This window comes from Rhinolophus hipposideros (genome assembly GCF_964194185.1).
Source record: "Rhinolophus hipposideros genome assembly, chromosome: 14".
NCBI classification, from domain to species: domain Eukaryota; kingdom Metazoa; phylum Chordata; class Mammalia; order Chiroptera; family Rhinolophidae; genus Rhinolophus; species Rhinolophus hipposideros.
The window spans coordinates 24,671,484-24,685,274 of NC_138060.1; the positions used below are offsets into that span (position 1 = coordinate 24,671,484).

Below are 13,791 nucleotides of genomic sequence, written 5' to 3' on the forward strand. Positions count from 1 at the left end.
TACCAGATGCATAATTTACAAATATTTTCTCCCATTCTGTGGATTGTTTTTTCACTCCTCATAGTGTCTTTTGATGCAGTTTTGATGAAGTCCAATTTATTCATTTTTGTTGTTGCCTGTGTTTTAGAGTCATAGTAAAGAAAAACCATTGCCAAATCCAAAGTCATGAAGATTTTCCCCTGCACTTTCTTGCAAGAGCTTTATATTTTTGGCTTCTAAACTTAGATCATTGATTTGCTCTGACTTAATTTTTGTATATAGTGTAAGATAAGGGATCAACTTCACTCTTTTGATTGTGAGTATCTGGTTTTCTTAGCATCTTCTGTTGAAAACAGACTATCCTTTCTCATTGAATAGTCTTGGCACCTTTGTGGAAAATCATTTGATCTTCTATGTGAGGATTTATTTCTGGGTTCTGAATTCTATGCATTGGTCTATGTGTATCATTACGTTAGTAGCACACTGTTTTGATTACTGTAGCTTTGTGTTAATAGTAATTTTGAAGTTGAAAGTGTGAGCCCTCCAAATTTGTTCTTTTTCAAGATCATTTTGGCTATTTGGAGTTCCTTGAAATTCAAAATTAATTTTAGTATGGGTTTTTCTATTTGCAAAAATGCTATTGAGATTTTAATAAGGATTACATTGAATGTGCTTATCACTTTGAGTGGGATCATTATCTTAACAATATTAAGTGTTCCAATCCATGACCATGGGATATCTTTCCATTTTTTAGTAGTTCTTTAATTTCTTTCAGCAATGTTTTGTAGGTTTTAATGTACAAATCTTTTGCCTCCTTGGTTAAATTTATTCCTAAGTGTTTTTCTCTATTATTTTTGCTGAGCAACCAACAACATTATGATAATTCACATATGTTAATTGAGCAGCTATCACAACAGTAACAATAACAACTGTTGTTATTGAGTGTCTGTCATGTACGAGGCATTGTTCTAGGAATTTTTCATAATTTTTCTTTGATCCTATCAAAACATTCCTAGATGAAGAAAATTAAGACTCAGAGAGATAAAATGACTTGCCAAAGGCCACACAGGTAGTAAATGATAGAACCCTGGCTGTTCCAGGTTTTTTGGCTCTGATATCTGTAGGCCCTTTTATTTTATTATTATTTTTATTTTATTTTATTTTATTTTATTTTATTTTTGGTTTTTGAGAGCCCACTGGCCCATGTGGGAATCGAACCGGCAGCCTTCGGAGTTAGGAGCATAGAGCTCTAACCACCTGGGCCACCCGGCTGGCCCCAGGCCCTTTTACTATATACCGTTCCAGCATGTTCACTTTTCTCTGTCATTGTCTCCTTGCAGGACGACATGCACTTGGTGGTACGGAAGCAGCTCTCTAGCACCATATTCAAGTACAAACTCATTGGTATTATTGGTGCTGTCACCATGGCTGGCATCATGGCTGCAGACGGGTATGCATGGTAATTCTGACTTCTGTGGCTCAAGTTCAATTAGTCAATAATACTTTGTAAAGTATTATTTTGTAATACTTTACAAAATAAAGTATTACGTTGTGCAGACATCATTATAGCAGTAGACATTAAAACCATAATAAGGAAAGTGAACAAATGTTTGTTGCTACTTTTCCATGGTCCCTTCTAGTCTTGACTGTATATACCACATACAGTTTTTACAGAATTGTGATCACAGTCATTGTAATACATTAAAAACTAGGGCTTGCCAAGAAATAAAGTTCTAGAACTGTTTCCACAAAAGGGAAACCCTGATCCTCTTGGAATGCATTTTTTTGCATCTGCTCCTCTCCCAAGCACTAGACAATACAGGCTTTTTCATTGCTGTGTTATTCCTGTCTGGGACATCATGTTTGATACAAATAAAGTATTCCTATGGATTTTCCCTCTTGTACTTTGATGCCACAATTGTTGCATGGAAAGAAACATCAGATTTGGGGCTGGATAAGACATTTTCATTGCTAAATGACATTGGAATACAGTTTATGCTGCTTGGAAGTGATTTGTCAGGAATTCCTGAGGCCTCAGGAGACAGCCTTAAAATCAGCATTAGTAATACTTAGAGGTTACACAGTGTACTAGTTAAGAGTTCATTCTCCGGAGCCATACTGCTTGCCTGGGGTCAAATACTAGCTCCATTATTTATTAGCTGAATGATCTTGGGCAATCCCTCTCTGTACTATACCGCTCTGTGCCTCTGTAGTCTCACATCTGTGAAATAAAGATAATAATAGTATTTACTTCATAGAGTTGTTGAGAGCATTAAATGGTTAGAACAATGCCCAGTGCTTGCTCTTGTAATTATTACTAATTTTAGTGTACCCTTCAAAAAAATCTGGAGAGCCATTCTTTGCTCTAATCCACAGTTTGTGTGGCCTAAATAAATACTCTTCTGTGCCTTCATGCACTTTTACCTCCACCCCTATCCCAGGGAAGGCAGGATTCTTAAACTTATTGCCATTTGTTACAAAATATTACATAAGCGAAGCTAAAATTCCTTGTTTTTAGAAGTCAATCTTCCAGTTTGACCCAAGGGAAAACAGACCTGAGCAATGAACAGTACACACAGGTGAGTTCTTAATATTATGTTATTGGATACATTTTTGAGGAATTGAGGAATTGATGCTGGTCACTGTCACTTTACCAGAAAGTGTGCTGCTTTTTTTAAAATATGTTTTCATGGACTTATAGCTTTCGTGATTTGTACCACTCTTACGGCAATTACCATCTACTGGCTTGGGGTGCATTTATTTCTGTATCTGTCTAATCTCCCTGATTAAATCATAAATTCCTAGAGAGCGAAAGACGGGCCATGTCTGGAGAATAGCAGATTGACTAGAGCATAGGGACAAGTAAGTGTACAATTGGAGAGTTGAAAAAGCTAGTTTGGAAATAGAAAACAGAGGGCCTTGAATGTGAATCAAAACATTTTGATTTAATTTTTTGTGTATAGATAATTCTTAAGGGTTTCTTAGCATAGAAATGGCATAATCCAAGCTTTGCTTTAGAAAAATTAATCTGGCTGCATGTGTCTGGTGGATTGGAAAGAGATGGACTGGTTCAGAGGTTCAGGAAAACCTCAGGAGAGAAGGAGTAAGACCTTTGCCAGTGAAATTGGGAAAGGAAAAACCTACTGAATGGGCTGGATGGTGTTGAGGAAGCATTGGCAGCCCAAGGGCTGAACAGTCCTCTCTCTTCACTGTGGCAGGTGACCTCCTTGCTGCAGTTGGTTCATTCCTGCACTGAACAGTTTCCTCAGGCCTCTGCACTTTATTACGATGAATTTGCCAACCTGCTCCAAAAAAGAAAGCTGGCTCCAAAAGTCCTGGTAAGGTCAAGTGTCTTTTCTTAGAGCAACGAAGCATGAGGGCTGCTTATACATTCTTCAAGCTTTTTTCTGCTTTGCACTGCAAAAATAGATCGTCCTCTGAGCTCTCCCATATTCTAACTGTTCTGACTCCTCCTGCCCCAGGCCTCTCCATGGAGGCGTCCTTCCCATAATAATAGTAACAGTAGTAATGGTGAGGTGTAGATAACGTTGCTGATGTTGTTGACAGCCAGCTTCTATCCTGTGCCAGCCACTGTGTTAAGCACTTTTCATGCATTATGTCTTTGCCACTTCATAATAACGAGGTGTATATTATCGCTATTTTTAGAAATGAGGAAACTGAGGCTTAGAAATGAGGAAACTGAGGCTTAGAAAGGTTTATAGTTTGTCTAGGGCTCCATAGCAAGTACACCCTGGACTGTACAGCCTTTTTTGTTTGCTTCCTGAAGGAATGGGTTGGCCAGACTATCCTTAATGATTTCCAAGACTCCTTTGTGGTGGACTTGTGTGCTGTTCCAAATGGGTAAGTACTGTTTACCCACTGACTTGATTGTACTGGTGAAGAAATTATGTCAGTAACTGGTACAGACATCACAATGCCCTTGACCTCAACCAAGTCTATCCCATTCCCACAGTTTCTTTCCTCCCCACCCCAGAATCCCCAGCTCCAAAATTGCTAAAAGTTTCCTTAGCATTATTCTTTATCTTGTTTCTCATTTCTCCTCATAATAGGGGAGATTGATTTGTTCCAGTGGTTTTCCCCCATAGACTTGCATACCCTTGAGTCGGGGCATCAGATTCTGGGTTCTCTCCACAGTGACTATCCATTTCCTGTGAAAGCTCTCTATGAGCTGGAAGAATACAGTAGTTGTGATGGGATTGCCGTCAACCTCCTGCCACTGTTGTTCTCTCAAGATTTTGCAAAAGATGGGAGTAGAATGACTTCACAGGACTCAGACCACAAGTTAGTATACTTTTCTTTTCTAAAACCTCTGCTAGTATTTTGAATATTCACAAGGAACTTCACAGTTCTTGGAATCTTTGGGGAACTTGATTGAAAAGGGTTTCTTCCAAGACGGGTGGTATTTCGATGGGTTAGTGAGAATTGGGTAGACGCGCTGTTTTTTTCTTCGACCCTGGGGTTGGGATTTGCACTGCCTCATGACAGCCAACCGGTTTCTGTGAGGCTATTTTCGTTTTCTGTTCTTTTCCCCCTCTCATGGACATAGTTTTCTGTCTTTGTCACTCTCACTCCCTCCTTTCATCTTGCCTCCATTTCTCCTAACATATGGGTCTTCATTCTACCCACCTCTGTCTTCTTGCAGTTTAGTTTATTTATTTATTATTATTTATTATTTATTTGCTAAGTATCCATTAAGTTTCTTGTCATAAGTTCTTAAATGTAGACATTTATTTGGGGCAAAATTCAATTATAAGGTTGGGCTCCCTATAAATGTGGACTAATATGCCTATAAACTGTGATCTAGAAATGTTTTTCCTTCCCAGATTGGTGTCTCCATTGTGCCTGCCTCCCTATTTCCGGTTACTGAGACTTTGTGTGGTGAGACAACATAATGGAAACTTGGAGGAGATTGATGGTTTATTAGGTATAGGATGAAGTTATCAGATCTTTCTTCTTTGTAACTTTTCTTTGGTAAATTTGAATAAAGGGCAGACCAATAGCTGGTGTGTGAGAGAAGGAATTTTCTAGCTTCACAGACTAGTATAGCAGTAATAATGGAGTTCCAAAGACAAAATAATACATACAGAATTACATAATGTTAACAGATCGATTGTTATTGTAGTTCCATGTCGCTTTTTGGTCCTTGCCCCTGTAATTGTTGTAAAGACTTCTTAATTATATTTGTTGACTGCTGCATAATATGGAAGTATTTTTGAGACTGATCAAAGCTTGACCTTCACATACAAGTTAAAGGGGAGAAAGAGAGCTAGCAGTATCCAGGTTCTGTTGAGTTGAACTAAAAGGAGTTAGATACGTTTGTTCTCTTTCAGATTGTCCTATATTCCTCACTGACCTGGAGCCTGGAGAGAGATTGGAGTCCATGTCTGTTAAAGAGCGTTCGTTCATGTGTTCGCTCATATATCTTACTCTCAACTGGTTCCGAGAGGTGAGCAGAGTTACTGGAACATTTCACCTATTATCTGTAGTTCCTCTCAAAAGGAAACTATTCTCTTGGTTCTCATGAGAATCCGTAAAAAGTCTCCCCCAAGCACTAAACCCTGTATGTGTACTTCTCTAGCTGTTAGGTCCCACTCCTCCCTAATTGTATGTACCTTGTGATGTAGCCAAATCGAAATACTAAAATTCACTTAATGTTGCCCTTGGTTTACTACCTCCAAGCCTTCTTACGGTATATACTTACTTCACTTATTTCTGCCTAGAATAACTTCATCTTCTCCATTGTGAAAATACTGGTCATCCTTGCACAGGTGCACAATGTTTCGATTCAGTGAGATTAATTGAATGTTAGTTGTCCCCTTCCTTTAGAACATATTTGTGCTTTATGAACTGTCCAATAAAATGAAATATAAGGAAAATGAAATGATGAGAATGATAATAACATCTTACATTTATATCTCACTTTTTTCTCATGCATATTATTTCTGAGAATGTTTGTTCACTTGAATTATCTCTTATCCTCATAGTTATATTGTGAGTAGGCAAGAATGGGTATTATCCTTTTTTTAACACATGGAGTTGCAGGTACAGAGAGTTCAAAGTCATTAAAATTTATCAAGCATTTATACTGTGCCAAATGCTGGGTTAATTTCTTTATTTACACTATTTAATTCGTGTAACAACTGTACTCCCATGTTATAGTTGAAGAAATAAAAGCTCAGAAAGGTTAAAGACTTGGCCAAGGTCACACAAGTTAGTAGCAGAATAGGACTTGTTTCACCAAAGTGTGTGCTTCTGTAGCTACTGCTGTTCCACCTGTTACTTAACTTGTAATACCTAGAACTAGGATGAGAAGTCAGATCGCCTGTATTGGCCCAGGGCTTTTTCTCTACAGCATCTTGCTGAGAACACTTTTACATTACAGACTAAATTCACAGATCCTGCTGCTGAATGGCATCTTTTAGCTCTGGATGGACAATGGAAACAAGGTTAAATCTGAACAGTTCGAAGTATGAGGATAGAATTTGAACTTTTGCAGGTTGTAAATGCCTTCTGTGGGCAAACGTCACCCGAGATGATGGGGAAGGTGCTCACCCGATTAAAGCACATTGTAGAGCTACAGAGAATTCTGGAAAAGTACTTGGCAGGTAAGAGAGGTGTCCTACTCAGACACCAGAGAGGCAATAAAGAATTTAGCTCTTCAGCCAGGCTCAATGATCACTGTTCCCTACCCATCTGGGACAAATGTTCAACAAAATTTTAAAAATGAGTGCATCCATTTTCCTCTCACTGATAACCTCCAAGAGCTCTTGCTGCTTGAAAAAATATAAAACAGTGGTTGGGCTTTTGTCAAGTTAGTTTGCTTCTTCGGAGGTCAAACTTCTGATGTGATTTGCCTTCGGGAACATAATTATGAATCCATAGTAAAGCTGAAAGTTGTTCATACCTTTTGACCATTAAGTAAACTTGTCCTTTTAAAGTGCTGGCTTGATTCTCTGGTGAAAAAAATGAAGCTTCCCTGAGGCCCTCATCTAAATAACTATGTAAAACCAACTGTTACGTGAACTATTGCTAGTATCTTTAGATTATAAATGTAAGTTTATTTTTAGTCCGTATCTGCTTGGATATTTTATATCATTATTTAGAATGGTTTTATATTAATTATAATCAGTTAATATGATATTCCCATAAGTTATCTCTGGCCATTTTCCTAAGCCAAAACAGTTAATGTCAGATGACTTGAATGCATCTTACAGGCAGTCAGCCATGCCTGGTGTTCTGGAAACTAGTTTTTAAGTCAATTAGGTGATCAAACATTCCCAGTCTAATGGTGGTATATGGTTGTTATATGTTGAGCTTGTGTCTGCTATCTGTTTCAGTCACCCCAGACTATGTTCCTCCCCTTGCAACCTTTGACTTGGAAACTGTAGATGTAATACCTCATACCAGTACAGCTGTTTCAGCAAAAATCAGAAAACAAGGAATGACAGGTAAGTATGTCCTTCTTATTCTTTGTCTCCTTATGAGCTGCACTGAATTGACGTAAGAGATTATACGAATCAAGACATCAGTAATTGGAAAGATTATGTAATTGAACCATTTCTTTGGAATGGTTATAAATGAGCTATAATTTAGGATTATAAAATTACCTCCTCTGTCTTTAGGTAGTCTTTAGCAGGTTGTTTCCTGAAGGCACTGATATTTAGCAGACATGATTATTGCATTCTTGAATCACTTGTTTCTTTTTGAAACAGGAAGAGGAAGGAAACGAAAAAGAGGTGGCAACAAAACATCCTCCCATGACACGCTTTCAAAGGAGGATGGTTCAGAATGTGACTCTACACTACCTGATAGAGGCCAGCTGGAAAAGGTATTGGAACATAGGTATTGGACAAAAGGTATTGTCACACCCCATAAAGGGGTGTGACAGCCCAGTGAGATTAACAGAGGGCCAGCTTCATTCTCTGCATTTTACAAAGGGAAAAATTAGGAGCTTGCAGTGTCCCTCTCAGTAGCAGAGTTCAGGTTAATCTGCTGATAGTGGTCAAGTTACACTACCACACACTGTTTTTCCTCATTATTTTCTTGAGCATTTTACTCCCTTTTTTGCACCCTAGCAGTACTTAGAATTCTTATAGCAATTTTCAAATTCTGTCTTCAGAAGTAGTTATAGATATACTTCTTTTAGCCTCTTTCCCCTTCTGATCCCAGATTATCAACTTCTCAATAAATTGAGATAACATGAAATGCTTTGTTCAGTTTCTGGTACTTAATAACCAGTAGTTCCCTTTTCCTGTAACTCTGTGCCACTCACAATACGGTTCCTGTGTTTGTCATATTGCCTGAGCCACATGGATCCTGATTATTTCTGTTTCCTTAGCTGTTCATTGAGTGTTTAATATTATGTATAGCTTCTTTAATCCTCCTAAACACCCCAGGTTAGTAGTCCATAACATTTGGTAGATAAAAAAACTAAGACCCAGAGAGGATAAGTGACTTGGCCAAGGTCATGTGGTTAGTAAGTGCTTAAGCAAGGACGTAAAGCCAAATCTTTTTTTTCTTTAAAATTATTTTCCAATTGCAGTTGACATACAATATTATATTAGTTTCAGGTGCACAAAATACTAGATATTTATATACCTTACAAAGCGATCACTCCAATAAATCTGTCTATCTGACACCATACATAGTTCTTAAATATTATTGACTATATTTTCTATGCTGTATTTTACATCCCTGTGACTACTTTTATAACCAGCAGTTTGTACTTCTTAATCCTTTTTGCCTTTTTCACACATCACCCCAACCCCCTTCCATTTGGTGACCATCAACTTGAAGAAGCCAAATCTTTCTGTCCCCTAAGCTCATAGGGACCACACTATAATGCCTGATTTGTCTAATAGTTCATCCCTAAGTAGAAACCAATCAAGACCCTCAATGTGTGACCTATATCCCAATATTAAATTAGGTGCTCTGTCTTAGGAATATTTATGGACTTTGGTGAAAGTTGGTGATGTGATGAAAATGTAACTTTACATAAGATGAATGCATAATTGCACTTGGAAATCTTCATTAAAAATTAGACTAAATAGAATCCTTATTTATGCTGTTGGCTGCTGCCCCTTTCTACCCAGGAGTTCAAAGGGAAAGAAGAAAAGACAGTGGCACTACAGAATTACCATGCTTTTTTCCGGGAGCTGGACATGGAGGTCTTCAATGTTCTCCATTGTGGGCTTGTGACCAAGGTCATCTTAGATTCTGAAATGCACACTGAAGTAAGTGACAGAGATGAAATTCCAGAACTTAGTCTTCTTTCAGAAAGTGCCTCAGCTCCATTTTTATTTCAAAAAGAACACCATGACATTGAGAAAGGTTGGACTCTGGCTTCCAAAACAACTTTATGTGTGGAAATGAAGATGAATAATCGTCCTCATCATCTTGATATTTATAATTCTAAGTTTTTTATGATGTTAGACATTATAAAGGATCTTGCTAAAGAGGTGATCCTTATCTTTGTTATTAACAATAAACTGTTTGGATTTCTCTTACAGAGCAGCACTGTTCCAGATTATAGAGGACAGCGCTATTTTCAATTTTTCATGGCATTAGTTCAGCATCTACAGCTGCTTATGGAGACCTTTTTTGTGTTTGCCACTAATCTAGACATTGGCACCTCAGTAGTATATACAGTATGATGCTTGCCTTCAAATCGTTCATAATCTAATAAAGGTAGTAGACATAATTAGCAGTACATGCTATATTTATTGATGGTTTGAACCAAGTACCAGTGAAACTGATGAGAGAATGGTATTTATAAGGAAATTGGAAGTAGAAAACATTTTCACAGAAAAGATAATTTGATACGGGATTTCATCAGAGTAGAGTTTCTCTAGTTTAAAAAAAAAATTGAGAAATAACATGGATTTTTACAATATACTTTTATAACAATGTAATCTGCTTCAGAATAGACAGTATTTTTCCCCCCCAATCTTTCTATATCCACTTTTGCTTGGAGATTCTCCATAAATGTATACTGAGTTTATAGTTTGAAGTAATACTGTGTTTGACCCATTCTGTTTCTGGTAATGTAATACACTTATAGGGATCCTGTCCAGAGTTGGTAGCAAAACATTAGGGTAAAGAAAATGAAAGGATTATTTAATGAACAGAGAAAAGTGAAATTCCCTTGAGTTAGTCATTTTTTTATCCCAGGGTACTTAGAGAATGCACCTTGGGTTCACAGCTGGAAGGATACTCAGAGGCATTTATTTCTAACGAAAAAGTATGTCTTCTAAAGCTACACTCTTAAAATTTTGTTTTAATAATTTGAAATTTTGTTTTAATTTAGAAATGCTTAACCTTTTGATTTGTTGACAGAGCACAACAGCCATTTATATGAAGTGGGGGAAATTTTCCCCTTTCTTGGTAATGGTCAGATTCTTCACCCCTTGGGAAGAGTAAACATGAAATGTGCTCCCCAGAATAGATGGCTAGGACATGCTTGGAATCATTCTTTCTGTCCTTGTGCCAGGCTACAGAAGTCGTGCAACTTCAGCCCCCTGAGCTGCTTTTCCTACTGGAAGATCTTTCTCAGAAGGTGGAGAATATGCTGACACCTCCTGTTGGCAGGAGAATCCCCTTCCTCAAGGTTAGTATAGGCAGAAGCACAGTCCCTAGTCTCCGTGGATTTGGAAACAAGGAGATCTTCGTAGTGAATAAGTTGTCCCTTTCTCTGTGTTTGGGTCACTGGGTAGCCTGGTGGCAGCCTCATTGCCAGACCATATTCTCCTTACTTTAGAAAGGAACTCTGAAATAGAAAGCAAAAAGCCACCCAAAATAGGAAATATATTTCTAAATGGCTCGAGCATTCCTGAATCCTGTTCTGTGCTTGGGATTTGGTTTCTACAGCCTCCCAAACTGAGCCCATGCCCAAGCTTCAGTGGAGTAGTCGGCCAGAACCTTGAATGTGTATGTAGTGTACAGATGTGCCATGGCCTTGGGTGAAGGAGTTGAATGATGCAAACAACAAGATGTGAAAATTTTAGGTGTAAACATTTAAACATTAATATATCCATTTACTTGATTCTTTCTTCTTTGTACTCACTGTTTGCTCTATGTTCTTTTCAGCCTAAATGATTTGTATTTCTGTGTGAGCTTTATCTCATTAGTAATTATGGGTCTATACTTCTCACACACTGGTCGTACTCTACAAAAGCCAATCCCTTTGTTACTTGATGATGGAGCAAGATTCCTCTGTCAGAATAGTTGTAGGCAAACGGTTAGTTTGTTTTTCCACCCTTACCTGGTGGCACAAGTTTAACTAAACCCCATAATAAACTCTTAGTTTCAGAGAAGTTATCCAGCAGTTTATTCTCCAGTAACTCAATTTATTATAGAGTAAAGGAAGCCAGAATATTGGATTCTCACATCTCCATCAGAGATCTGCCCATGAAATTGCTCGTTGTATTGTTCAACTGCTGACCCCAATGTGTAACCATCTGGAGAACATTCACAACTATTTTCAGGTGAGAAGCCTATCTTATCCTTGTGGAGACTTAGAAATCACTAACATATTTAATTTTTGGCTAAGAAATATTGAAGGAAAATGAGGGCAGTTGCTAAAGCAACTGTCCTAAAAGCATTTTTTTCTTGTAGTGCTTAACTGCTGAGAATCATGGTATAGTTGATAGACCAGGAATGCAAGTTCAGGAGTACCACCTAATGTCTTCATGCTATCAGAGGATACTGCAGATTTTTCATGGGCTTTTTGCTTGGTGAGTATGTAGCAAGTATGGTAAGTAGAGGTAATCCAGTATGCACTTGATTTTAGTTGGCACTAGGTATAGAAAAGAAGGAAAAGGCTCCAAAACCTTATGTAAATACGGTACTTATTCTTTTTTGGAGTGTTTTTGTTGGCATCATTTCATTTGATCTTCCACCCTCTGTGTCATTTGAAAATGAGACGACTTGCTATTGGCTAACCTGTAATGAATCTGGCCATGTGATTCTTAGCCGAGTTTGCCATGGCAAGCTTTCTGTAATAACACTGGAGAGACTGTTACTCAAGAAGTTGTTACTAAACAAGTTCTGGATAAATTCCAGATTATGTGGTAAATAAAGAGCTTAGTAGCACAGTTGGAGCTGGAGTGTTTAGAGATGCCTTCGTGGAAGCAATGGGACTTCATCAGGCTCTTGGAGGGTAGACGGCCTTTTGGGAGGTAAAGGAAGGGGCCGGAAGAGCCAACATGGACGAAAGTGGAAATGAGGGAGGTGTGTTCATTAAATGCTTTTGTTCCTCCGGGGCTGGGTCCTGGCCCCTCTGTTCTTTTTGGTTTCCTCGGCAATCGCACCCAAGCTTAAATTTGTGCTAAAATTTGTCTTCTGAGCTATAGGCATTTATATCCAACTGCCTACTCAACACCCCCTGAGATGTGCCATTTACACCTCAGACTCATCCCATCTAAAATGGAGTGTATCTTCCTTACCACTGCTCCTTCAGCTTTGCCTGGCTAGGTCAGTGGCACCACCAGCTGTCTGAACCAGAAACCAGAAGTTATTCTTTGTCCTTTCCTCTACTGTCTATTTCTTCTCTCTCTCATGTCAGTCACAAAATTCTGTTGATTTTCGTCTTCTAGATAACATCGAAATAGCCAGCTGTTCCCGTCCTTCTCCACTGCTTCCAGACTCCCGTCACCTCTCACCTACTAGATTGTTTCTGTAGTTGGTCTCTCTGCCTCCAGTTGCCTTCCCTGGGTCCATTCTTCACATAGCAGTCAGTCTGATCTTTCCAGTGCAAACCCAATCTTATCCTATCCCATCTTTGGTTTCTGATTCCCCTTAATTCTTCTTGAGTTCAAACTCTCTTCCCTAGCTTACAAGACCTTTTGTTGTCTGACTCCTGCTATCCCACTCATTGTTTTGTACTTTGCTTTCTAGCTCTCCTGAATTAATTTCAGCACCCTATATAGCTTCCATCTGAAATGCTTCACACATACTCATCCTTTTACTAGGATCCCCGCACTCCTTGATCCCCAGTCTTTTCTAACTCAATCTTGAGATTTAGATTTAAACTTCCTCAGGGGCGTCTTCTCTGACCCTTCTGCCTCTCTGACCACGAGTTTTTTTAATAGGCTGGTAGCTTCCTATGGTAAAACTTATTACATACTGTTATAATTACATGTTCATCTGTTTTCCCTTGGAGAAAAAAATAAAAAAGAAGAATCTGACCCATAATAGGCCCTCAGAGTACACTTGTTGAAAAGAAGAAAGCCTATCAGTGGTGATGTGGAAATGTTTCTAGAGGAGAAGATCTAGGGGTTCAGATTGTGCTGGGCCTTGAATATTGTCCGGGGAAACAATTTTGGAGTTTTATGATCACAACTATGATACAATGAAAGCAGTGTTTTAGAGGAATCCTTTTGCAGCAGTGTGCAGGAAAGATTGGAAAGGAATGCAAAAAGACGAGTTGAAAAGTATTGCCATTATCTCCACATGTGATGATAAGGGCCTGGCCTAGAGTGATGGCCTCAGCTTGGAAAGGAAGGGACTGTAGGAAAGAAAATCTGAAGATAGAATTGTCAAGACTTGACTTAATATAGAAAGAGTAAGTTCTTTATTGAGCACCTACTATGGATTAGACATTGATTTAGCAATTTGACAAAATTATTCCTGGTTTTTTTGAGAAGACTGAGACTTATCTCCAACATGTAGGGAATGAAGAAGAGCTATTTTCCCTTGAAGCTAAACTTAGGTGGATTGTTATGTCTTTAAGGAAAGACTACTTTGGATACACTTCATTTTCTAGTCTGATACTCAGAGCTGTGACTGAATTTG

General features: G+C 38.4%; 1 protein-coding gene across 1 annotated transcript in view; it reads left to right on the forward strand.

Annotated features, from left to right (window-relative positions):
• FANCD2 (FA complementation group D2) overlaps positions 1-13,791 on the forward strand; it is a 49,627-nt gene that overhangs the window by 22,882 nt on the left and 12,954 nt on the right. Inside the window, exons 19-32 of the mRNA XM_081072553.1 lie at positions 1,320-1,429; positions 2,498-2,558; positions 3,198-3,317; positions 3,767-3,840; positions 4,135-4,281; positions 4,824-4,924; positions 5,331-5,446; positions 6,497-6,605; positions 7,338-7,448; positions 7,713-7,828; positions 9,093-9,233; positions 10,490-10,606; positions 11,355-11,483; positions 11,614-11,732. Coding sequence (XP_080928679.1) covers positions 1,320-1,429; positions 2,498-2,558; positions 3,198-3,317; positions 3,767-3,840; positions 4,135-4,281; positions 4,824-4,924; positions 5,331-5,446; positions 6,497-6,605; positions 7,338-7,448; positions 7,713-7,828; positions 9,093-9,233; positions 10,490-10,606; positions 11,355-11,483; positions 11,614-11,732 — 1,571 coding nt within the window. The remainder of the gene's footprint in view (positions 1-1,319; positions 1,430-2,497; positions 2,559-3,197; positions 3,318-3,766; positions 3,841-4,134; positions 4,282-4,823; positions 4,925-5,330; positions 5,447-6,496; positions 6,606-7,337; positions 7,449-7,712; positions 7,829-9,092; positions 9,234-10,489; positions 10,607-11,354; positions 11,484-11,613; positions 11,733-13,791) is intronic.